Raw genomic sequence first — 21990 nt, 5'->3', positions numbered from 1 at the left:
ATCTATCTAATATGATATATCACTGGGCCTTTTTGGCAACGCTTCGTAGACGTGCACCCTCAAAGCCATATAAACCACCCCCGACAAACACCAAAGCCGCGCCAACCAAAACACCTCCAGCCAAATTATTCCCGAAGAGGTAAATCGATAGGAGCAGCGAAACCAACTTGCGAACATTCAAGAAAATAGTCACAGTCAACGATGACGACTTGGCCGACAAAAGATGGACTCCCCGGATACACAGGTACTGCGTCAGTGCATTCATCGCCAGATAAGCCACCTGAACCGGCAGATGCGCCAGGAAAGCCTTGACAGCCTCAATGTGGCAAATCCGCCCCAGCACCGAGAAAGCAGTGCTCCCAACCGCACCAGACGACCCCCACAACCCGGAATCCAAATGCGACAGCAAAGAAGGCGACGAAGCCACCACCCGCCACTGACCCAGCAACTGCGGACAACTCGTCAAGAAAAGCGGCAGAGAAAGCGCATGCGAGTAGAAAAGCGCCTCTTTCCAATGATCTCTGCCGTAAGTCGCGTACAGCCGGTCGGCATAGATGCCCTGGAACGCAGAAAGGACCATTGCGAGCGCGAGGATTGTGAAGCCCGTCACGGTCGTGATTGTATCCGCCGCATCGGACTCGACGTGGATAGATACGCCTTTGGATTGCGCGTCGGCCATGGCGGCTGCCGCCACGCCCACCGTCAGCATCGCTACCGAGGCGATCTGGCCGCGGGAATAGCGCTTGCCGTTGTATAGGTAGCCGATTACCATTGAGGCGACGGGGCCTGCGGACCGGAGGATTATGTGTAGTGGGACGGAGATCTTGTATGCGAAGGCCCAGTTGTTGAGGAGGTTGACGCTCATGAAATAAGCGGTGTATACCACCCATGAGCGTAGTGGGATAGCGCGTGGGCGCAGAAATAGAGCTCGTGGTCCGGCTGAGGGGGATAGGAAGGTTGGGATGGTGAAAATGGCGCAGATCGCGAATTGGGCGAATGTTATCAAGGGACCTGTACGTGGAACGAGTTGGGTTAGGATATGCGGTGCGGTTGTTTTCATTCGTTCTGGTTGTCGTTCTTACCGGCAGTAGGCTGTTCTCTGAAGAAGATATAGGATTAGCGTTGTGTTTGGATTGGCCTGGTTTGTTTTCTTACTTGATAATCGCCTCCAGCGCAAAGACCTGTAAAGAATCAGTTCCTGTTTTGGCTCCGTAGCAGCGTTGAGGGTTTCTCTAGACACCCACATTGGCACAGCAGCCCCCGAAGATAAGAGAGACCATTAGAACCATGCTTGTCCAGCTAGGAACCGCCGCATGGGCGGCGGCAGCAACGAGGCCCGGGGCATCTTTCTTCAATTGGGCATAATCAAGCTTGTCCTCGGATTTTTGAGATCGCGATGTGGGGGGCGAAGCGACGTTCGCGCTTCTGTTTGATTGATTCACAGTAGAGACTCGAGAGCGATTGATCAGGTAGGAGTCATCGTGTCCTTTTGAAGGTTCATGATCATTGAGCATCCTATTCGAGTGTGAGCGATATTGACAGAGAGGAATTGCAAACAAAGATGAATTGAGTTTCTTACCTTTTAGGAGTTTCAAAGGGCGACTCCTATGAAAAGGTGAGATGAGGTGGTTAAAAGAAAGAAAGCTGGGGCTGAAGATAAGATTGTGGATCACGAGATATATATATGCAACTATATGTACCGGATTTATCATTGTAAAGTACCTTTCGAGCTGTCTGTGATATAGTTTACTCTTAATCCTCTGACTATCTCAAGCCTCTAACATAATTATTCAGTTAATTAGGAGGAGAGAAAGGATGACAAGGGCAACGCCTAGGCCGGAATTGATATTAGGAATCACTAGGCTAGAGCGCTAGCTCACCAACTTTGTATCAAAGTAAGAGTAAATATCAAGGAGGACCTCCTGCTGATCCGCTATACCGAGAAAAGTTCCTAGCAGTTGAGACAAGGGTCTGCCACCCTCTTCCATGTCTCTCCACGAAGAGAATCCTGGCACTCTTACTGGCTGCAAGCCTTTCCATTGTAGGGAAATTCCGTAGACATTCCGGTTCTCTTCGCCGTACCCTTTGAGCAAATGAACCCATGGATATGTTTCCGCGCAGTTACCAATTTTGGCTGGGACCTTCTTGTCGTGCCGGGGGTTGGAAACCAAGACGGCATATCATCGACCAGTTCAGGCCGGACGATGACATCCGTACCAAGGAAAAGAACCATATCCGCCGAGTTTGAATACCCATGGCCAACGTGAAAGCGGCGACTCCTATACAGGATGCTCGCGCCGGGAAGCGTGTCCGCACTGGGTTCCCTGATATGACTATCCGTGTAGCGAGAGCAAAGATGAACCCCAGTGAATGCTATAGATACTGCATTCAAGTAAGGGTAAGAGAAAAGAGACCATAGAAGTAAAGAAACTTGGTCTTGGCACTGATAGCTTCTAGCATCTCTCGTCAAACTCTGCCTAGAGAGTATGGTAGCTCTTCTGAATGATAGGTAAGTGTAAATAGAGAATTTCACCTTGTTTAGGCCTTGGCATGTATCTTTCATAAAAGCAAGTAAATGGCTTTTATAACCTTCATGCTAATGCGATTGAAGGTTATATTGAAGGGTACTTGTTGTGATGTGACAAGCCAGGCCCAAGATGGGGAGAGAAGAGTGAGAAGCAAGAAATGGGAAACCCATAGATATAGTCCTGCAAACAGTGCAAATCCCAATCTCTAAACTAGCAAGTGACAAAGAACAAAGAAATAAGCAAGCAAGCTCTTTTAATAATCTCTATTATATAGTGTCAACATATAGATAGGGCATTGATATAGACACTCACTTGCATTTTCAGGTGTACCTTCCTAGTTGGGTAACTACCGCTCCTGCCGCTTCTGCCAAACTCCCATATCAGGTACCTACGCTTTATATGTAAACTGCTAACAAGAAAAAGTCACTTTGTCACATCTTATTCTACTCTGCTTCAACAACTACTTCATTGTCAAGGGGTTATAATCTAGTATGTGAACCAGTCTCGAAGGGTATATACAGGACTACATGGTTCATATTGAGTACATGTTTATGTTCTCGCATTAAATAGTTCACTATGGTAGACATGATACGCAGAAATATCACGCTCAATCGACAATGTCATCGTCGCTGAGAATCAATTTCTCTTCGGGCAGCTGCAGTCGAGGTCCAAACCCACGACTGCTGGATTGTTTCCCACGCGATCGCGAAGCTGGAGACTCCTCTATGTCGTCAATGTCATCATTACGAAGATTCTCGTTGGACCGAACGCTGGTGATCTTATCCAACTGCCACCAATCTGGGTCCTGACGCCGGATTGCAGCCATATAGGGCAACTGATGAAGCAGTAGATCATGCCGGGCTATCATGGTGACCACACTCGGGGTGTCATTTTTGTTTCCCGAGTTGGCGGATATCGACCTTCCCACCTGGAGATTTTTCCAGGAACTGACCCCCGTGAAGCCGGAGCCATTTTGAGAAAGATGCTGCTGTCCAGAAGGATCGAGTGTTCGGTTCATCCACGAGTCGATAAGTCCATCGATTTCCTCGGCCTCTCTCCACAATCGCAGAGAAGCTGGGTAAAACATCTTGAAGGCATCACCAGCGCGACTTCGTCCGGCTCCAGACCCAACCCGTCTGTTGACCGGGTATGGAAGGGCGAAAAGAAGACCACGCGCCGCAACTTGGAAACTAATTTCTTCCTGCCGGAGCACGTCTACACCGCTACTGAAAGAGGTGATCCCGGTTCCTATCCCGGCTCGCGCCCCTTGCCCTGGTCGGCGGTCGGCGCTGAGGATATCGCTATCGGAGAGTGCATCGATGCAGTCGTTGAGAGAGTCGGTGAAATTATCCCCATCGCAGGATGGGATATAGTTTTCATGAAGAGCACTGATGAAAGTTGATATGTCGGTCCCGGTCTCGTCTACCAGATCGTTGACCAATACCTGCGAGGCTTTTGGTCGGGCATAGTGGCGTAGATAGTCCGGTGGCGGTGGAAGGATCTCGACATCGCCCTCGATCAGACTCGGGTCCATGCGTTTATTGTACATGATCTTCCCAACGGCATGGAACATGCCCAGACTCGCCTCTCTCTGGGTTATCAATTTGAGAGACTCTTTCTCCATCGCTGTCAAAGCAACCTCACCTCGAGCTTTCTTTGTTTTGGCCACGCTGCCTCCCCATCTTCCCGTTTCGTCCCCTTTCAGACAGAGGAACTCGAGAGAGGAGATTGCACTGCGGATATCGCCGATTTCAGAGATACTGTCTATAACACCCGGACCCGGTATCTGGACACGCCTAGAGTTCCGTGCCTCTCTGTCCAAAATAGATCGCAAAGCCTTATGCATAAAAGTGGGAGCAATGCTATTGAAATCCAATATCGTTGTCCCGGGGTGATTATAGATCGTGGGCCCCAGTAACCGGTGAACTGTCAGGTTATCTGAGATCGAGGACGCAGAGCTCAACAAAGTCTCCGACACGATTATCACTATAGGCGGGTGATTCGATCCAGAACTGCCCCGGGCATGATCATTCGCCGCGGCAGCTAAATATTGTTGAAGAGACGTCCGAAACGCCGTGAGGGTGGAGGACGCCCGGCCAAACACAGTCGGAAACTCCTCTATAAGAAGTATTCGCTGGTCCCGAGGCTTCTCGTCTTTCTGAGAACCGGGCTCGCTGGCATTTCCGAGGTCAAGCCCTCCAAATTTATTACCCCGTCCAAGAAACTCTTCAAAGTGTGCGCTCACGGACTGATAATCGCGAGCTCCAAATTCCGAAACTGGTGGATTCTTCCATTCGACAATGTCGTAACCAATTGACTCGGAGAGCAGGGACACAGTGGTCGTCTTCCCACTGCCCGCCGGACCCCGTAGGATGAGTAACCTCTGCATATTGTCAGAACGACATTCAACCCCAACCTCGAATTATCCTCAAATCAAGAACTCACCTCAGGACGCCTCCCAGCAAAAGCATCCTCCAGCCAATGCTGCACATCCGAGACTTTTTTCTTATGAACGGCCAATTCGCCCAGATTAGCCGGAGCGAACCGCTGAGCCCATGGTCGACGGTCCGGTTCGCCAGCCGGTTGCGCAGCCAATGCCTCCTTCGCAGTTCCATTCCCAGAGTCCGTAGACAGAAGGAACCGTTTCGTCGTCTTCCGCGGTGGTTTGACTGAGGCCTTTGGCTTTGGCTTCGGCGCTGGCTTTGGCGCAGGCTGACGTGTCTGGCTAGAGCTCATTGCTGCCAGGCCCATCCCCGCCCGCTCATTAGCTAGATGCTGTGTGAATATTTCATCGTAGGAGTCGTAATCATCCTCAATCAGGTCCACGTCGACGGTCTCCTTGACCGGCGGGAGGGATTGCTTCTCGGTCTTTTGTGGTGCCCATCGCTGTCCCTCTGTCGCGGGCGGAAAGAAGTTGTGCAGGGACTTCGATTTCGAGTCCGAGTCTGGCTTTGCTGGTGATTTGGTTCTTTTGATCGGAGAGGGTGAGGACGAGGGAAGCCGGGTTGATGGTGTTGTGCCGCGCGAGTAGGAGGGTTTGGGGCGTGAGGAGAGGGCGAAGGGTTCCGCTGGTTCGATAGGACTGGAGCTATCTGATATAATGATGGCTTTTCGTTTTGATTGTCTTTTCGGCTCATCTTGCTTTGATTCCTTAGATCTGCGTTGTCTTTTAAGAGGACGACCGCCATCCATGATGAGTTGGTCAAAAACCTGGAGAAATTGAGATACGCGTCCGATAAGCTTATGACGCCAAGCGGTGGGCCTTTTGCCAGATTTATAGATGTGAGATGAGATGAACATATAGATACAGATGCAATTGCTAACGTTAAATTATATATTAGAATAGATACATTCATAAGACAGATCGCACAGCGGGTATATTGACCAAAATCCCCAACAACAAGAGAAAAGACACACATATATAGAGGGAAGTACCCCCTATGCGCCTCCAAATACATCATAGTAGTAATCTTCATCCAAGCCATCTCTCGAAGGGACCTGGGGAGCCTCACCTGCGAAAGTGGCATCGTCAAACCGCACATTGAGCAGGCGGATTTTCAACCCGTAATTGCTGATTAGATCAATCAGCTTGCTTGTCTCTGCAGTGATGGGCTGCTGGTTGAGAAGCATTAGTAGGCCATCTAGCCATTCGGACGCAATGCTTTGCGAGGATGGCCGCAACGTGAGCAGGACTACCTCCTTTTGAGTGGTCCTGCTGGCGGACCGAGTGTGGCTGTGGCCTTTTCCGTGTCCGGTAATTGTGGAGGGTGCGTACCCGTGGATGGTGATCTTGGTTGCGGGTTGCCGGGGTGCAGTCTTCACCGTAGCCGTGGAGGAATGGTCTGGGCTGGTGGAGACGTTCGAGACTACGGATGATACCATGGAGAGATCGACTGTTGAGGGCACGATTCGGTGTCAGCAACACATACAAAAAGTGTGATTACGGGAAAGCAATCGGTGACACTCACTTTTCTCTGGTAGGGTGTCCAACTCCGGAGCTTGTTCGCCCATCAGGTCAAATTGACCGAAATGCAAGTATCGTCGGTTGTGAGAGAGCTGGGCATATTGATATGTAGCACTAGACTTCTGCACCGCCCCCGACTCCAACTTAGCGAACCAGCAACCTTGGAGCAAGGATCGGATTCGTTGCTCTTTGACAAACTGGAGAGCCTCATGATGAAGTTCCTCGCGCACCTGTCGCAGGTGCTGGCCCCATGCATCCTCGTACGTAAGTTCAAGGAGTTCCATCTGCAGCCCGCGTAAGCGGTGGTATTCGAAATCGGCCAGTTCCTCTTCGACATCCTGGACATCCTTGATCCGAGCAGCTCCGCCAACTACCGACTCAATGAGGATACGCACGAGCTCAATGAGCTTGTCCAAGTCCTCTTCCTCGGCGGCAGTCGCCTTCCACAGGCGGAAGAAGGCCTGTAAGCCGGCAACATGTAGGCGGGTCCAATGTAACAACAGGGGCTGGAACAGTTTATCAAAGCCCGTACGGGACTCTGAAAGAAGATATGTTTTTGAGTCATCCATGTCGGACTTTTCGACCTCGAAATGCTCATATAAGATCGATGTGACGGCCAACGACGCCCGAGCAATCGGACACCGTTGTCCTGCTGGCTTTGTAGAGTGCTCCAAGAGCATATTCTGAAACTCCTCCCCATGACTGCGGACATAGTCCGCCAGATCCATCATACCTAGGAAGCCGACCTCGTAGAATTCCCCGGCCGGACTCTCCGTCTCAAACCCAAGCCGCCTCCACTTTTCCGGATGATGTCGTCTAGAGCGCCGTGTATCGTCGCCATTCTCCGTAGCCTCGTCGGGAATTTTCCCCGGGTTACTGGCCAGATAAATTCCCTTCAGCGCACGGCGATGCTCAGGCGTCTCCTGGTTGACGGGGATATCTCGCCACTTGCGTAGCAGTACCTTGGTGAGTGACTGGAATTCCAACAGCGGATGCGCTAGGTCCTGAAGGGCGGAATCCTGCATAAGCACGTAAACCGCTCTGATAACGCCTAGATCCTGTAACCTCTGAATAAACTTGGGCCACTCCGCCTCAGGGTCGTGGGTGATCGAGTCGCGCATGAGCGAGTTTATCAATTGGAGCGCATTGGCACACAGCGCATGGTCCGCGGAGGATAATCGGCTGACTAGCATCTCCAGGAACTGAGGGTATATGGCGATTGCAGGTTTCAGGGCGCGGAATCCAAAGTTGTTGATCTGGGAGGCGCGGTTCCCCATGTACGGGTGGGAAACAATAGAAACGAGAATGGACATGGCGCCGCGGAGGATGTTGACCAGGGGGTGGGTGACGATCAGCTCGACAGTCTAGAAGATAGTCGCATTAGAATTCGACCACATCAACATAGGTAGAGGGCATTGCAATCGCCTCAAGCATAACTCACGCGCTCAACCAACTCATGGTCAACACACTCCCACCCCTTGTCGACATCGAGCAGCCTCGAGAAACTGGTCAAACTGTATGCCAGGGTATTCCCGCTTGCATTCAGGGTCAAGTAGCGTAATCGAACCAGGCCTCCCTCTGCGATGAAGATGTCGGCGAAGGACGGGTCTCCAATGTTGCTCTGGAGCTTGAAGACGGCCATTTTGCGCACGGCATCTTCATCGCTACCGAGGCGCTCGACCAATTCGGCGACATTGACGGTTTCCATGTCTTTGAAGCTCATAAGAAAGACCTCGGCAGAAGTTCAAGGAGAGGAAGAGATCAGGGGGGGGGGCTGTGGGGCAATTGGAATTTGAATGGTGATCTCGGTGATGTCGATCTTTTAATCTATTAAGCATGAATAGATTAAGTAGTATTCCAACATTTCATATAGTATCAAGAAGTTGAGGATTGGGAGGAACAAGAACAGTGACTAAATAGTTGTATCGAGGTCAACCCCCTACATTATCATAAACCAACCTCGCAATTTCCCCAATGCGGATCTATACATTATATAGCTGGAATTTCAATGTGATTGTTTCAATATGTGTTATTGTATGCATTATGTCGTTACATGATTCCTGACAATCAGTCCCGGGTGATTCTATACAAAAGAAATGCGCCAAATCCAATCCACGCTCATCTTTCCCCCCAAACGCCACAGGGTGTAACCTGCCTTTTTCCATTATGTACGACGGGCTAGCCGCCATCGTCAGTCGTGAAGATTGTGATCAAGATTAACGGCGCCAGCCCACATTCCAGATCACATGAGCAATGTCTCGGGCTGTGTTCACAGTGTCCACGACCCGGTGATATATACTACTGCTGGGGGTCTCGGTCTCGCCTTCCGGCATGATCATGCCCGAAGCAGTGAATCGGGGTGTGCCTGATGCAGTATCTTCAATAAACCATGCACGATCATGATCGGGGTAATTGCCGGTGAAGTCCAGGCTGGGATCTTCGCACTCATCCAAAAGAAAGTTGGCCTCGGGCTCTGATGGCCCTGATGGACGTAGGGTCTCCACAGAGGGAGTTGGTGATAATGTCCGGGTGGGAATGGGGGACCATCGGTCAAGGATTGTCTGAGTGTGGAGCTCCGGAGGATCCCCGCGATACTTGAGCGTGGTTGAAGGGAGAGGGGCGATGGTTTTCCCATCGCCGCTGAAGCTGTTTCGTGGAGTGCTGCGGTTGCTCAGGGAAGACCAGTTGGAGATTTGTCTCATGAAGACTACGCCGTCGTCGGAAGATGACTCATCTTCAATGGTAGCCGGCCAATCGTCCTCGTAGCCCTTGGCTTCGACCGCGATGCATTGCACGACTTCATCGTTGAAGTGGATATGGCGCCGTTCGCCGGGAGATGTCATTCCAGATGCTGATGAGGCAGTGAGAGTGCCACCGAGAGAGTAGGTCGAGCTTCCAGTCCGGTGATGCAAGTGGTCCAAGTCCGTGTTGGACCTTGGGAAATAGGGTCGAGCCCAGTTGTTCTCGGCTTCTTGGGCCTTGAGAATGGCTCCGGCATGTTGGAGTAACGTATGTTGAGACAGGGATCGCTGAAGGATGGCCTCGGACGCGGTCTTCTTCTTCAGGATTGGCTTTCGATCTAGATAAGAGGTTGGTGTTTCCAAGTAACTTGGAGGCGGAGATGGAGAGGTTCCACGTTCGACGGAACTTTTTAATGGCCCGTAGAGCCAGGTGACATCGCAGTCCTTGAGCCTAGTACGAGGTTAGCGGGATAAACAAAAGACGAAAGATTAAGAAGATCAATAACATACCAATTGAGGCTTTCCGGCGATATCGTCTTCAAATTATGCTTGGCCTTAGCCCATGTCCTCCACGAGGCATTCTCCAGTCTCACTCCATTGCTGTAATCGTTCCTTCGACTGGTCACATAACGCCAGGAGGACCAGATATCCTCCTCCTTCCAGTCATGTGAAAGATAGTCCACATGCCTGGATGGCTCATCCTCAATTAAGGTGTCATCTGCCGATAGAGGCTGTGACGTCCACGAAAATGGGTGTGATTCTGTCGACACGTCGCTGACATCCTCTGGTTCTTTGGCATTGTGGAAGCATTCTGTGTCGTAGGCGGGTAGGATGAGTTCGGTTTCCGAGGAGAGGGTGTTTAAAGTAGATGGATAGGCGAGTTGCTCGGTGATAGGAGCGAAGTTCGAAGAGGGGAGCACAGAGGGCAGGTTTGATGCGACTGGGGAGGGGTCCCTCGCGTGAGGGTCATCTTGCATGGGTGATTTTGCGGGGATGGCGTGATCTTTTAGGAAATATCGCTGCGTAGTGGGACTAGCGGGACACCGCACAGGATCCGAGAATGGCGAATGAGTTTCGCGGGGAGCCAACAGGGCCGTCATTTTCTTTCAATGATGTAATTAATGACAGGGAATAAGTTGGAGGGATTGGCCGTTCAAGGATATAGCATATCCAGGTAATTGGTCACGGGGATAAGACCCCAAGGATGGGAGGAGGAGAGGAGGAGGGGAGAGGGGGAGGAGGGGAGAGGGGAGGGGAGGAGAGAGAAGAAGAGAAGAAGAAGAGGAAGTGGAAGTGAAGAAGTGAAGATAGGGAACCAAACTCCAAGGTGGATATTATGGCTGTTCCCGGATTCTGGGGGATTTGGGGATTTTGGGGAAGGGATAAGAGAAAAAGCAAATAACAAGTTTATATTCATAAAGAAGAGTTGATAATTATAGAAAAGAACATAGAAGTTGCCACAAGAAATTAAATCTATTCTAGCCCTGTAGTCGTCGTCTTAGTCTCACTTGGGCCTAGTCAACTGTTAGAATACTTAATACTCCGTAGTTATAACACATCCAATACACATCTCATAAATTACTGAATCGTCTAGACCGATGCATTCTTCTCCACCAGATATGCAAGAGAGTTTTAGTGTACCGAAGGTGCTATGCGTCCTTGTCTAACGGTCGATCCTGTGGAGCATATAAGAAGAGTATGATGTAGGGTACACTATAGAGGATATAGAGTATAATATAACTACAGTACTCCGTCTATCCAGTACATACACAGACTAGGCATTCGGAGTATTCGGAGTATAGAATAGTTGGAATTGTATAGAAATACAAAGTACTATCTCCAGGGCTACTCCTATAATCGCCATAATCGGAGTTTCACGGAGCCATTCGGCCTAGAGCCTGTAGCCCGCCGATGCATCCGCACGGCCTGAGCACTTTAGTTTCGAAGAGAGTCGGACCCCTTTGATTTGATCCACTTCGAAACGAGTTTTGCTGGGATTTTTGGGATTATTTGGCCAGGTCAGTAGTACTAACCGAGGCACTAGCCTTTCTAGAATCCTGTCATGGTACTTTTGTACCAGTAACACATAGAATCTCCCAGAGGACCCTGTTGGCTGTCAAACCACAATTTAAAGGAAAAATTAGCCATGATCGACCGGAGATACTAGCCGAGGCCAAGAGTACAAAGCAATAGGAATACCTTTGGGGGTTATAAAAGAATACGCGGGGTTCCAGTGGTGGCGTATCTCTTCAGCCATTGACATCTTCGACTTTTGCATTCAATTCCCAACTTAACTCCTTCCTAATCCTGTACCCATGCACGGGCAGCTCGAGAATATGCAAGATAAGAGCTAAACAACGCCAAACATGCCAAAGGACAAAAAAAAGAGAAAAAAAAGGTGTCGTACACAGAATTGCCTTTGTCTGTGCGCTTGCATCGAGAGTATCTGGGCAACCATACACCGAGCACCGTCATGATTGGAGGGCTAGAGCCATCGACATCAATTCTCAGGAGGCGACATGGTTGATGCAAATCGCAAGCCAGTGATAATCGTCTATTGCTGCATGCTACCGTGGTGTATTCGTGTTTGAACCTGGAACTGGAAAACTGAAACGACCGCTATAACGTCGTAAGTTTCCCAGTTTGGACACCCCACGAAACCTCCACCTCTCCGCGGAGGCTTGATCTGTAGCGCTAGTGCGATGCGCACCCCGGTCTCCCCACGGGCCTCTTAACGTTTGTCATATTCCACGCCGATCATTGGCTCCGACAGTATCAGAGTCAATGCTACTTTCTCTGCATTGACTTCGACGCATCTCGCCAGCACTAACATTCACAGGGGTAACGTAACCACTATTTTCTGTCTTCGCCACTAGCTTCGCTTCCAAGTCTCTTGATAACGGAGCTAGCTGACGGAGACCGGGTTTGACTGCCCAATTGAATGGATGAAATGCAAGACAAAACAGGAGTTGCAAGATTGCAATCGACTATCCTTATCAGCCATTTGCGGATCTACCGTAAACTGGGGGCACCAATTGGCGCGCCTGGCCTGCTATCATGGTGGTAACCACAGCTGCACCTTAAACGGCTCCTATCGAGGGATCTTTCTGCATCGCCGATTTTCCGGTTTCGGTTAACCGGGGGATAAGGGATGTGGCCCCATCCTGGAGACAGCTGTCGAGGGGGAAATTAGCAAAGATACGTAATGTCGTGCTGATGAGCGACGTTTGTCCCAATCCGGACTTGGTGTGAGATAAAACTCATTCTAGCTGAGCATGTAAGATGGCCCAAGAATGAGCAATTAAGCACCACCATATTACCACTTTGACTAGTCTGCCACTAAAGCAGCAGGGTAGAAGGGGAAGACAATCAATGCTCGTCATTGCACGTGATATCCCAAACCGGGTGTAGCTGGCAGAACTGCCCCTCCGCCCCCGCTATGTTGGTTCTGGCAGAGAAGAAGAAGTCTAGGCCAATAGCTACCATTTACCCACGGTACTATTTTCATACATCATGGCTGAGGTAGAAACAGCCCCAGTTGTACAGGCAAGACATGTTGTGTACTGTGGAGGTGAGGACCCCCGTGGCGCAAAACACAACCCCAATTCGTTTGAGAATATAGCGCTGACGGAATCGATCATAGTCTGCACATTACCCCCCGAGGTATGACATTTGAGTTCCTCCCAAAGTCCCCCAATTTTCAGTCACCCAGAAGTGAAAACCCAGCCTTTTCCCCGCTCTTGACCCTGGCTCTTAGCTCTTATCATGGGGACCCCGGCTACGTCGTGCGTGGCATAACTCCCAGCCACTGAAAAGCGCCCACCGAGCCTGCGTGCATTGCCTTTTGAATTATACTCCCATTGGAGATCTGACATGTTTCTGACGTGCGGGGCTTTTGTCTAGTACTGCGAGTTTGGAGGTACCGCTAAGAAATGCGAAGAATGGCTCAAAGATAACGAGTCGGATCTATGGGACAAACTATACTCTGAAGGTACGAAGCTCCCACGCTACTTGACTGGCTTTACCTGCATCGGGCGATCCGCAAGCCCGGAAAGGGAAACACCGACATCCTAACACTGGGTTTCTTTCTATCAGATGCCCTGAATGCCAACCTCTCCACCCTATCCGTCTCGGCACAAGAACGCGCCGCTAAAGACGCTGCTAAGAAAGAGGCCAAAGCTGCCGCCAGCGAGGCACGCGATAGCGAGCGTAAGGCCGCTTCCAAGGTTCAGATCAAACGTGTCGAGCGGAACAAGCGCAAGTACGTGACGGTCGTGATCGGCCTGGAGGTCTTCGGACTGGAGAACAAGAAGATCGCAAAGGACCTGGGCAAGAAATTTGCTACGGGTTCCTCTGTGACCCGCTCGCCTGCGGGCGTTGAGGAGATCACCGTCCAGGGTGATGTCAGTGATGACCTGCATGATTGGCTCCTCGAGGTCCACGGCAAGAAAATCCCCGCTTCTAATATCGAACTCATTGAAGACAAGAAGAAGAAGAAGAGCGAGGGCCCGGTATAATGACGAACACGAATCCTTTGCGGACTGGGTATCATGACATAAACATAAAATAAAAGTACAAATTGAAGATATTTCAAGCACAAACCAGAAACCAGAAACCTGCGGAAGCACAGATCGGGGAATTGGCCTAGGTCCAGGATCTGGAGCGAAAAACATTTCATAATTCATCTAGCGCACTCATAGCATCACGTTCCGCAGCTGCTGCATCATGCCCTGACCGGATCGTCGAAGTCGGACCAGCCTTGTCCAGGCTCTCGCGACGATTTGCAAGGTTGGACGGATATCGAGCAAGCCCTGCATCAGACTCTGAACCTCTTCCCCCGAGACCGAAAACGTGATCCCAAACCTCGGACTGAGGTGGCACAGAGGGCAAAGAGTGGTTTGACGTTGTCAAACGTGACGCCTCAGCGTGGGAAGACCAGAATTGTGGCCAGTTCTGGAGGACCAGAGCAAGGACAAGCACCAACAGCGCACTCGTAACAATGCCCCAGAAGATACGTAGTCGACGGCTGGTCCGGGTTTGCCATTCTGTTTCTCGCTGTTCCCAGCTATCGATCTCGTGTCGTACGGTCTCGAGTCGTTTGCCTAGTTCTTCGACGCGCTGTCGGCCTACTTTCATGCGTTGCTCTAACGCGTCAGCCTTGCGGACCTGTGGCTCGAAGCCTTTTAGGTCATTGAGCTGTTTGCGGATATCCTGATCTAATTCGACTGTTTCACGTTCGAAGTCACTGAGGAATGTTGATGCTGAGTCGGAGAGTTCCTGGAACGACGAGATAGTCGAGTTGAGCGCTGTGATTTTCTCAAGCAGATTGTAATAGGTGTAGTCTAGCCGACGGGTGACGTCTGTCGCTAACGTCCCAATTGAAGTCAATGCAGACCGTAGATACCTTGGAACAACCCATTAGTCGATTTCATGTGCGCAAAGAAGCTAAAAAAAACATACTCCTCGCCTAGCTTTCTCCGCTTCTTAACCTTCTCCAGGTCATCCATAGAAAGAACCTCGTGCCGGCGGAAAGGCATTAATTGCTCATGTTGTCCAGGTGCATCCAGCAGACTCCCCTTCCGACCATCTGACATACCAGTAGTCGATTCAGATCCCCATCGACTCCGGGTCGTCTCCCTCGTAACCGGCCTCAACAACCCATCATCGCCCTCGCGATCCTTATCCTTCCCGCCCGACCAAGTATGGAGCAATCCCCTCGCGCTCGCGGAGGAAGCCAGGTGGATCATGGGATTAGGGAAGCGCGATTCCCGCGACTTGTGATATTTGTTGCGGCTGGACCTTAAGCCATCGAAGGTGGATGGCTCTTGTTGCTGAGGGGATGAGCCAGTTCGATGCTCTCCTTTTGGGGAGATTTGGCGGTCATCGGAGCCATGGCGGTGCGAGCGATGGGACTTTCTTCGGTCTGTTTGGCGACTTCCTTGGCTGCTGAATCTGGAGAAGTCCTCTGATTTGGCCTGGAGGTCGCTGGCTTGCTGGTTCTGGCTCGGGCCCCGGTTGGAGGTTTGGGTGGGTGGGAATGTGGCGGAGGCTGTTCGGGATTTTGAGAATGATGCCTTTTTATATGAAGGCTCCATGGTGGTACATTCTGAGAAGAAAGCTTGGGGAAGCTTGGGGGCTTGGTGTTGTTGGAGTGTGGAGTTGGGAAGATCGATGACGCCAAGGCTGAAGACAGATCAGCGACTCTGCAGAGTATAACTACTACCTATATTACTGGACACAACGATTACGCTAGCGGGTATATTGCGATTATAGAAAAACATTCGTCTTGCTCGCTAGTAGTGACCTATGACCTAACCTCAGAAAAAACGCCTTTTAAGCCCACGCCGGAATGAGTGCCCAGACTTTCCCGCCAGGGACAGGGAAGAAGGAAGAAGCCTCAACAAGCCGATGTATATACACACAATGCAGTCCTGGAGGAGATGGAGAGATGGTATGGCGGAGATATAGAGAAGACCGTGAATGGCCTTAAGAGCTGAGCAGCTTGTTGCGCTTCTCTCTGCGCTTGAGACGGTCGAGTCTCTTGTGGTGCATCTTCTCGGCCATCTTCTCGTAACGTAGCTTCTCCTCCTTGGCTTCTCGGCGGTCCTTGATGCGCTGGATACGGGCCTAGAGGGGTTCTTCGGTCAGTGATACCATCTTGGGAAGTGATGTCGCATGATTATGGAGACAGGCTGACAGGAAATAGAGACCAGACAAAGACACAAAAGGAAAGGGAAGTGAGACAGATGAAGAAAGAAAAGGAATAAGATCAACATACCTTTCGTTCAGCCTCATGCTCCTCCTTCATCTCACGTTCAAGTTCCTTGACAGCATCGTTGTGCTTCTTGAGCTCTTGACGCTTAGCGTACGAGGTCAAACCCGCAGTAGGACGAAAAGCCTTCTTGGTGTCATGCCAGTTTTTGCCTGAAGGTCCGATGGGGTTAGCCGGGGAAATGAGGGAGAGCAGGGAAGTGGGGACTGCGTATTATTTTTTTTTTCTTTTCACTTACCATTTTTCCGTACGCCGGCAGACGGAGGCGCAACTGATGTCGTAGCCGTTGAGGTAGACATGATAGAATATGTGACTTGGAAAAAGACCAGTTCCACGTGGAGGTTTCAAGAAAGTGGATTGGGGGGAAGAAACTTGAAGCAAAAGAGACGTCGAGACAAAACGGAGACCGAGTTTTTTCATTGATTATCTCGATCTGATAAAATGTCTTGGCGACCGCTAAAGAGAGAAATTGCTTCGGCCCAATTTTCCTGACTCCACCTTTTGTCCACTTTCCACGTTTGACTTCCTCTTACAGGCTGTTCTATATTATTCAGTGTCCATCTTCTTGCTCGTTTAGGGCTGTCCTCGTTTCATTTCTCCTTATTAGCTTCTGCACGGTGTCTTGGCACCTCATAAGCCCATCAAATCCCTCGTTACACCGCCCCTCCCCCCACTACCATTTCCTTCACTACTTATACCTCTGGTCCCCCATCTTACCATGATCCCTCGATAACACTCTTTTACCTTGTCTTTTTTCCCGATCTTACTTGATGGCGGCGACGGAGCATGCGATCACCATCAGTGAACCGATGGAGCTGCCATCGCTTCCGCCTAATCAGGGCCTTGAGGCGATAAAGGATATTATATTTGGATCGGTAAGGAAGTCCTTGGCACATGAATGTGGGCGATATAGACTGACACTCTCCGAAGTCGGCAGGAATGGCAGGCAAACTCATCGAGTACCCCTTCGACACCGTCAAGGTCCGACTACAGTCACAAGCCGAACACCTTCCTCTCCGATATGCAGGACCACTGGATTGTTTCCGCCAGTCTATCCGAGCCGATGGCTTCCGGGGACTATATAGAGGCATTAGTGCCCCCATGGCCGGAGCTGCGGTGGAGACCAGCTGTCTCTTCTTCAGTTATCGTCTCATCCAGGATACCCTGCGCGCAACGGTCTACCCAGGCGTTGAGCACCTACCAATCCCCGCTCTCATTGCTAGCGGAGCTCTATCTGGCTCAGTCACCTCGCTGGTACTCACACCCATTGAACTGGTGAAATGCAGGATGCAGGTCCCCGCAGAATCAGCAGGCCTTAAACCCGCTGGCCCCGTGGCTATCATCGCAAGCATCTTCCGACACCAAGGGCTGGCAGGATTCTGGCGGGGCCAATTGGGAACCTTAATCCGGGAAACCGGCGGAAGCGCAGCGTGGTTCGGTGGATACGAGGGCGTATCGTCGCTCTTCCGCAAGTATAACAAGTCGAACCGGCACATGACCTCCGACTCGCTCCCCGTCTACCAACAAATGATCGCAGGAGCAACATCTGGAATGAGCTACAACTTTCTATTCTACCCGGCCGATACAATAAAGTCCCGCATGCAGACTGTAGACGTCTCACGACTTCCAGTCCATGCTCAAAAACATTCATTCTGGGGCGAGGCCAAGGCTCTATGGAGGCAGCAAGGGCTCAAGGGCATGTACCGCGGGTGCGGGATCACCTGCGCGCGCTCAGCGCCCAGCTCGGCGTTTATTTTCACTGTTTATGAAGGACTACGGCAATATTTTGGATGAAAAAAAAAGAGAGCAGAGAGACTGCTACAATTCCCCTGCATATAGAAATTTGTCACCATTCTATCGGTCTAACTGAGGTTGAACGATGACCATGCTGGCCCCAATTTTTCCTTTGAATTCTTCAATACCTAACTCTTTGGATTTTGGCATCGTGCGCTATACCCCGATACATTCAAACACGATTCTTGCTTCTACACTTTCTTTCACTTTTACTTCTCCTTCTCGATGCCTAATCCACTGTTTATTTCGAAAATCAAGCGTTGTTTAACGCTTTCCGCTCGATTTGTGAGGCATCGAATTGTGCCTAAAAGGCTTGCCTGGCTTGATGTATGTCAGGCCAAGCATCTCCAGTCTAGCCGATGATAGCCCATCTATGGCACCCCTGGTGGATTCTTCACTCGCTCGCTACTCGGCATTCAAATCTGGTGAACGGTATTTAATCTGAGCTTTTCTGCCATCTTGGCTTGTTATTTTTTTTTGTATAGAATAGAATTGAAACATTGCAAATATCCATTCCAACATTTAACACCCCGGGTGACTCGGTTCTCAGTTACCATTGTCATATAATCCAGAACAAACAGAGCCAACCTCAAGCGAAGGTAGGAGGCGAAAGGTCTCTTTCGCATAATAACTAGTCCTCTGCAATCCAAACAAGAACAATTAACACTAATGTGTCTCGAATTTGCTATCCTCCTTCAACCAATCCCCAAAATTTTTCAAACCAGGATGCAGCTTTTTCAAGGCCGGAATATCCGCACCAAAGCCCTCATCATGGAACCATTTGAACATGGCACCCATCTCCCTGACAATAGACAGCATCAACCAAACCGGCATCTCAAAAGTGGTCGGTACGTTATTGCCAGTCAAGGTCTTGAAAATCTCCGACATCTGATCAAACGTCAATTCATCGCCAGCAAGCGACTCGGCATGATTCTTCCAAGCTTCAGGGTTCATGAATGCTGCCGCAGCAAAGAACCCAATGTCGCTCGTCGCGATCACCTGCAGCGGCTTGTCCTTCAGATACATCCGCCATGCGGTTGCAAACACCTTCCCGAAGTAATCTGGGGTGAGGTTATCGAAGAAAGCAACCGGACGGAGAATCGTCCATTCCATGTCGGTCCCGTTTGCTTTCTCCTTGAGATGTTTCTCGATCTCATGTTTGAAAATGAAATGCGGGACTGGGGTTGGGTTTTCGTCTGATTTCTCGCCACCGCGGTCGACAGAGCTGTACACGAAGTACTTGACGCCTTGTTTGATGGATTCGTCTATGAGAGCCATTCCTTGGCGTCTTTCGTCGGTGTTTCCGGGATTGACGGCCTATTTTATTGGTAAGTCGGGGTATATCTGAGGTATTGTGTTTCGGGGATTTACTTGGACGCTGAACACGCCCCAGACTGGCTCCGAGGTTTGAAGCGCTACATCCTCAAAGATGGCAGCCGGGTCATCGAGGTTGCCTTGGATCAATGTGATATTAGAAGATTTTTGGGCGATTTTCTTCGATGAAGCAGAATTGACATCACGGGTCACGGCGAGGATCTTGAAAGGGGCACTTTTCTCTAGGAGGTTGTTGATGACAGAGCCTCCCTGTTTGCCTGTGGCGCCGGTGACGAGGATTGTGGTCATTGCAGTTAGTTTTCGAGTATTTTCGAGGGTAGTATAAATGATAAACTGTAGGTGCTAAGAATAAGTACAACAATGATAAGTAGGATTCCGAGGTTTATAAACCTTGGAGGCCACCCCGGATTTTAGACGAATGACGTCACATCGATAGATGGTAATATCATGATAAGTCGTATAGGATATAAGACATAAGGCATAAGACATAAAGACATAGACACAGAGACAGAAGTCACAAAGACAGAAGTTACATAGTATTATTCACTGCAATAATACTCATCCCCCTATGAACTTCCGTGTCGGCAGCATGTAAAAACTCCCTTACCGTCAGATCCAGCCCTTCCTCGTCCAACAAGTCCCCCTCCAATTCACCTCGCAATAGGGGGCCATTCATGCCTCCATTCAATTCCCAAACCTTTCCATCTTTCTTAACAAAAGCAATGAAATGAAAGCCACATTCCTCCTGCGGCAAAGGCACAATCGAGCACCCTTCCGACGCCGCATCCATATGCGCCTCTTCCAGAAACCGCGAATCGTACAAGAGCCGCGCCCTCTCCGCCGGCCCCAGGCTGACTGCCCGCTTCACCATCTTCTCCAGCTCTGATCCGGCCAGAACATATTTCCCGTTCTCCAAATTGACAACCACGTGTAGCAAAGCCATCAGTCCACACGCGTGTCCGATCGTCTGCTTCATCCACAGCACGGGCTCGTCGACTCCGCTGCCGAGATACTCGGGTATGCTGTGTTCGACGTGAGACCGTACGGCGAGGTAGATGGGTCTGTCGCAGAGGAGGATGAGGGCGTTCACGGGCCGTGGGATCCAGGAAAGCATTTCTGGGGTGGTGGAGAGGACGTCATGGAAGGTGAGGCTCGGGGATACTCCAAGGTTCTTACATAGATGCGCGTGGACCTCTGGATTGTTCTCTGTTGCACTGGTGAGATTGGTGAGGTGAGACTGGTGGTCTGGTCAGGGGAATGAGCTTACCTAGTGGTATAAAGGTCTTTTTGCCGTTGATGACTTGGACGCCTAGATTAAAGGGCACGGGCATGTTTGGGGGATGACAAGACTTGTCTCTAGAGCTGTTTACAGCTCAGAGCATCGTATGTTCGTATAAGCGGGGGGGGGGGGGGGGAGGAGGGAAACAATGCTTAGTCATTATCCATATGTCCAGGGGCATTCAACGTCCCATATCTGAAGATACTCTATCTCCGTAGAATAATTGGAATATCTGTTGAATGTATGTTTAATTCTGACATGAGATGTATCTAATCTGCTACATCAAGTAGTATCTGAAGTATTGATACGGTGTGGTATTCTCTAACTTTCTTACTGTAGCACATACGATATACCATTTAGGGCTAGCTGTTCTATATCAGAGCAATATTCGAGCCCATCTCACTTGACATCATAAATAAATGCTCATATCTTGTACATTGTAACCATCTGAAAACAACCAATCACCCCCATATCTCCTCCTTCAACGTTGCATAACCTTGGAAAATCGCCTATCGCCTATCAGCGGATAAAATCCCCCTCATCTCCCCTCTTCCTTGAACATCTCTCTATTTGACATTAACTAGAATGGCTCAAACACTCACAACCCAGGAACTGACAGCCCTCTCCACCAAGGCCATCGACGCCAAAGCAACTGCCTATTGTATGGCCCTTTCCCTCCTTCCTTTGAAGCAGCATAAGCACCCGACATCCAGTTTTAAGTACAAACAACCCCGAACTAACACCTTCCCAGGCCCATACTCCAAGTTCCGCGTCGGAGCATGCATCCTCACGACATCGGGCGAGTTCATCGCCGGCGCTAACGTCGAAAATGCCGCCTATCCAGTCGGAACCTGCGCTGAGCGCGTGGCTTTTGGCACTGCTGTTGTATGTCCCATGTTATCTTCCCCTGGTGTACTTTGGTTGTTATCACTGTCGTTGTTATACGAACCCGCCCAAGTCTGGATCTTCGCTAACTCCCACAGGTTGCCGGCCACAAGGATTTCAAGGCTCTGGCTGTCGCAACGGATATCAAGCCTGCTGCTTCACCTTGTGGGATGTGTAGGCAGTTGTGAGTTTCCTTCTTCCTACTCCTCCTCTTCTTCTTCTGTTTTTTCCCCCTTTGCGCTTAGCTCATTGGGATACAGTATTCGCGAGTTTACTTCGCCATCTTTCCCAGTATACATGTACGACGGTGAGGGGAATTATAAAGTTATGACTATGGAGGAGGTGAGTTTCTTTTCTCTTTTTTTGGATATATTCTTTTATACATCTTCCATTATATGTGCTAATGAACCCAGTTGCTGCCCGATTCTTTCGGACCCGACCATCTTAAATAGAGATAAGGATGTGTTTATGGATATCAGATACAGAAAAGAGGGCGAGGAGTTTGATCGGAGTCTAATATCCATTGAAATTAAATCCATTTACCGGTTTCTGTTCAAGAGATATAGTAAAAAATCTGAATTTTGGTTTGTTCAATGGGGGATATACAGCCCACGGGCTTAGAGAGCCTTCTGCATATAAAAGCCAAAGGCCACAACCACAACGTACACAAACCGAAACCGAAACCAACAAGA

The 21990-nt window shown here is 50.0% G+C and overlaps 10 protein-coding genes across 10 annotated transcripts; 3 read left to right on the top strand and 7 right to left on the bottom strand.

Moving 5' to 3' along the window:
• Positions 1-19: 19 nt before the first annotated feature.
• N7518_001194 (uncharacterized protein) lies at positions 20-1514 on the bottom strand (the record flags this gene model as incomplete). The annotated part of the gene is made up of 4 exons (XM_057182122.1): positions 20-1011; positions 1083-1099; positions 1156-1181; positions 1245-1514. The coding sequence occupies 4 exons, from the start codon at positions 1512-1514 to the stop codon at positions 20-22; spliced, it is 1305 nt and encodes a 434-aa protein (XP_057043572.1).
• Positions 1515-3135: 1621 nt separating this feature from the next.
• N7518_001193 (uncharacterized protein) lies at positions 3136-5720 on the bottom strand (the record flags this gene model as incomplete). The annotated part of the gene is made up of 2 exons (XM_057182121.1): positions 3136-4911; positions 4974-5720. The coding sequence occupies 2 exons, from the start codon at positions 5718-5720 to the stop codon at positions 3136-3138; spliced, it is 2523 nt and encodes an 840-aa protein (XP_057043571.1).
• A 246-nt stretch (positions 5721-5966) lies between these two features.
• On the bottom strand, positions 5967-8200 carry N7518_001192 (ELMO/CED-12 family protein; the record flags this gene model as incomplete). The annotated part of the gene is made up of 3 exons (XM_057182120.1): positions 5967-6421; positions 6497-7856; positions 7934-8200. The coding sequence occupies 3 exons, from the start codon at positions 8198-8200 to the stop codon at positions 5967-5969; spliced, it is 2082 nt and encodes a 693-aa protein (XP_057043570.1).
• A 508-nt stretch (positions 8201-8708) lies between these two features.
• N7518_001191 (protein phosphatase regulator REG1) lies at positions 8709-10333 on the bottom strand (the record flags this gene model as incomplete). Its single annotated transcript, XM_057182119.1, has 2 exons — positions 8709-9684; positions 9744-10333. 2 exons carry the CDS (start codon positions 10331-10333, stop codon positions 8709-8711), a joined length of 1566 nt encoding a protein of 521 aa, XP_057043569.1.
• Positions 10334-12746: 2413 nt separating this feature from the next.
• On the top strand, positions 12747-13750 carry tma22 (putative RNA binding protein Tma22; the record flags this gene model as incomplete). The annotated part of the gene is made up of 3 exons (XM_057182118.1): positions 12747-12896; positions 13137-13224; positions 13329-13750. 3 exons carry the CDS (start codon positions 12747-12749, stop codon positions 13748-13750), a joined length of 660 nt encoding a protein of 219 aa, XP_057043568.1.
• A 157-nt stretch (positions 13751-13907) lies between these two features.
• N7518_001189 (uncharacterized protein) lies at positions 13908-15328 on the bottom strand (the record flags this gene model as incomplete). The annotated part of the gene is made up of 2 exons (XM_057182117.1): positions 13908-14637; positions 14694-15328. The coding sequence occupies 2 exons, from the start codon at positions 15326-15328 to the stop codon at positions 13908-13910; spliced, it is 1365 nt and encodes a 454-aa protein (XP_057043567.1).
• Positions 15329-15719: 391 nt separating this feature from the next.
• Positions 15720-16304, bottom strand: N7518_001188 (CGR1 family protein; the record flags this gene model as incomplete). The annotated part of the gene is made up of 3 exons (XM_057182116.1): positions 15720-15860; positions 16012-16157; positions 16244-16304. 3 exons carry the CDS (start codon positions 16302-16304, stop codon positions 15720-15722), a joined length of 348 nt encoding a protein of 115 aa, XP_057043566.1.
• Positions 16305-16712: 408 nt separating this feature from the next.
• amcA (putative mitochondrial ornithine carrier protein AmcA/Ort1) lies at positions 16713-17799 on the top strand (the record flags this gene model as incomplete). Its single annotated transcript, XM_057182115.1, has 2 exons — positions 16713-16880; positions 16936-17799. The coding sequence occupies exons 1-2, from the start codon at positions 16776-16778 to the stop codon at positions 17797-17799; spliced, it is 969 nt and encodes a 322-aa protein (XP_057043565.1). The 5' UTR covers positions 16713-16775.
• Positions 17800-18465: 666 nt separating this feature from the next.
• N7518_001186 (uncharacterized protein) lies at positions 18466-20465 on the bottom strand (the record flags this gene model as incomplete). Its single annotated transcript, XM_057182114.1, has 4 exons — positions 18466-19116; positions 19171-19467; positions 19742-20340; positions 20402-20465. The coding sequence occupies 4 exons, from the start codon at positions 20463-20465 to the stop codon at positions 18466-18468; spliced, it is 1611 nt and encodes a 536-aa protein (XP_057043564.1).
• A 533-nt stretch (positions 20466-20998) lies between these two features.
• N7518_001185 (cytidine deaminase) lies at positions 20999-21750 on the top strand (the record flags this gene model as incomplete). Its single annotated transcript, XM_057182113.1, has 4 exons — positions 20999-21298; positions 21397-21482; positions 21559-21640; positions 21712-21750. The coding sequence occupies 4 exons, from the start codon at positions 20999-21001 to the stop codon at positions 21748-21750; spliced, it is 507 nt and encodes a 168-aa protein (XP_057043563.1).
• Between the last annotated feature and the right edge of the window lie 240 nt (positions 21751-21990).

Source organism: Penicillium psychrosexuale, assembly GCF_028828465.1.
Source record: "Penicillium psychrosexuale strain IBT 29551 chromosome Unknown utg000002l, whole genome shotgun sequence".
Lineage (NCBI taxonomy): Eukaryota > Fungi > Ascomycota > Eurotiomycetes > Eurotiales > Aspergillaceae > Penicillium > Penicillium psychrosexuale.
The sequence above is the reverse complement of the archived record's forward strand: the minus strand, read 5'-3'. Positions and strand labels throughout refer to the sequence as shown.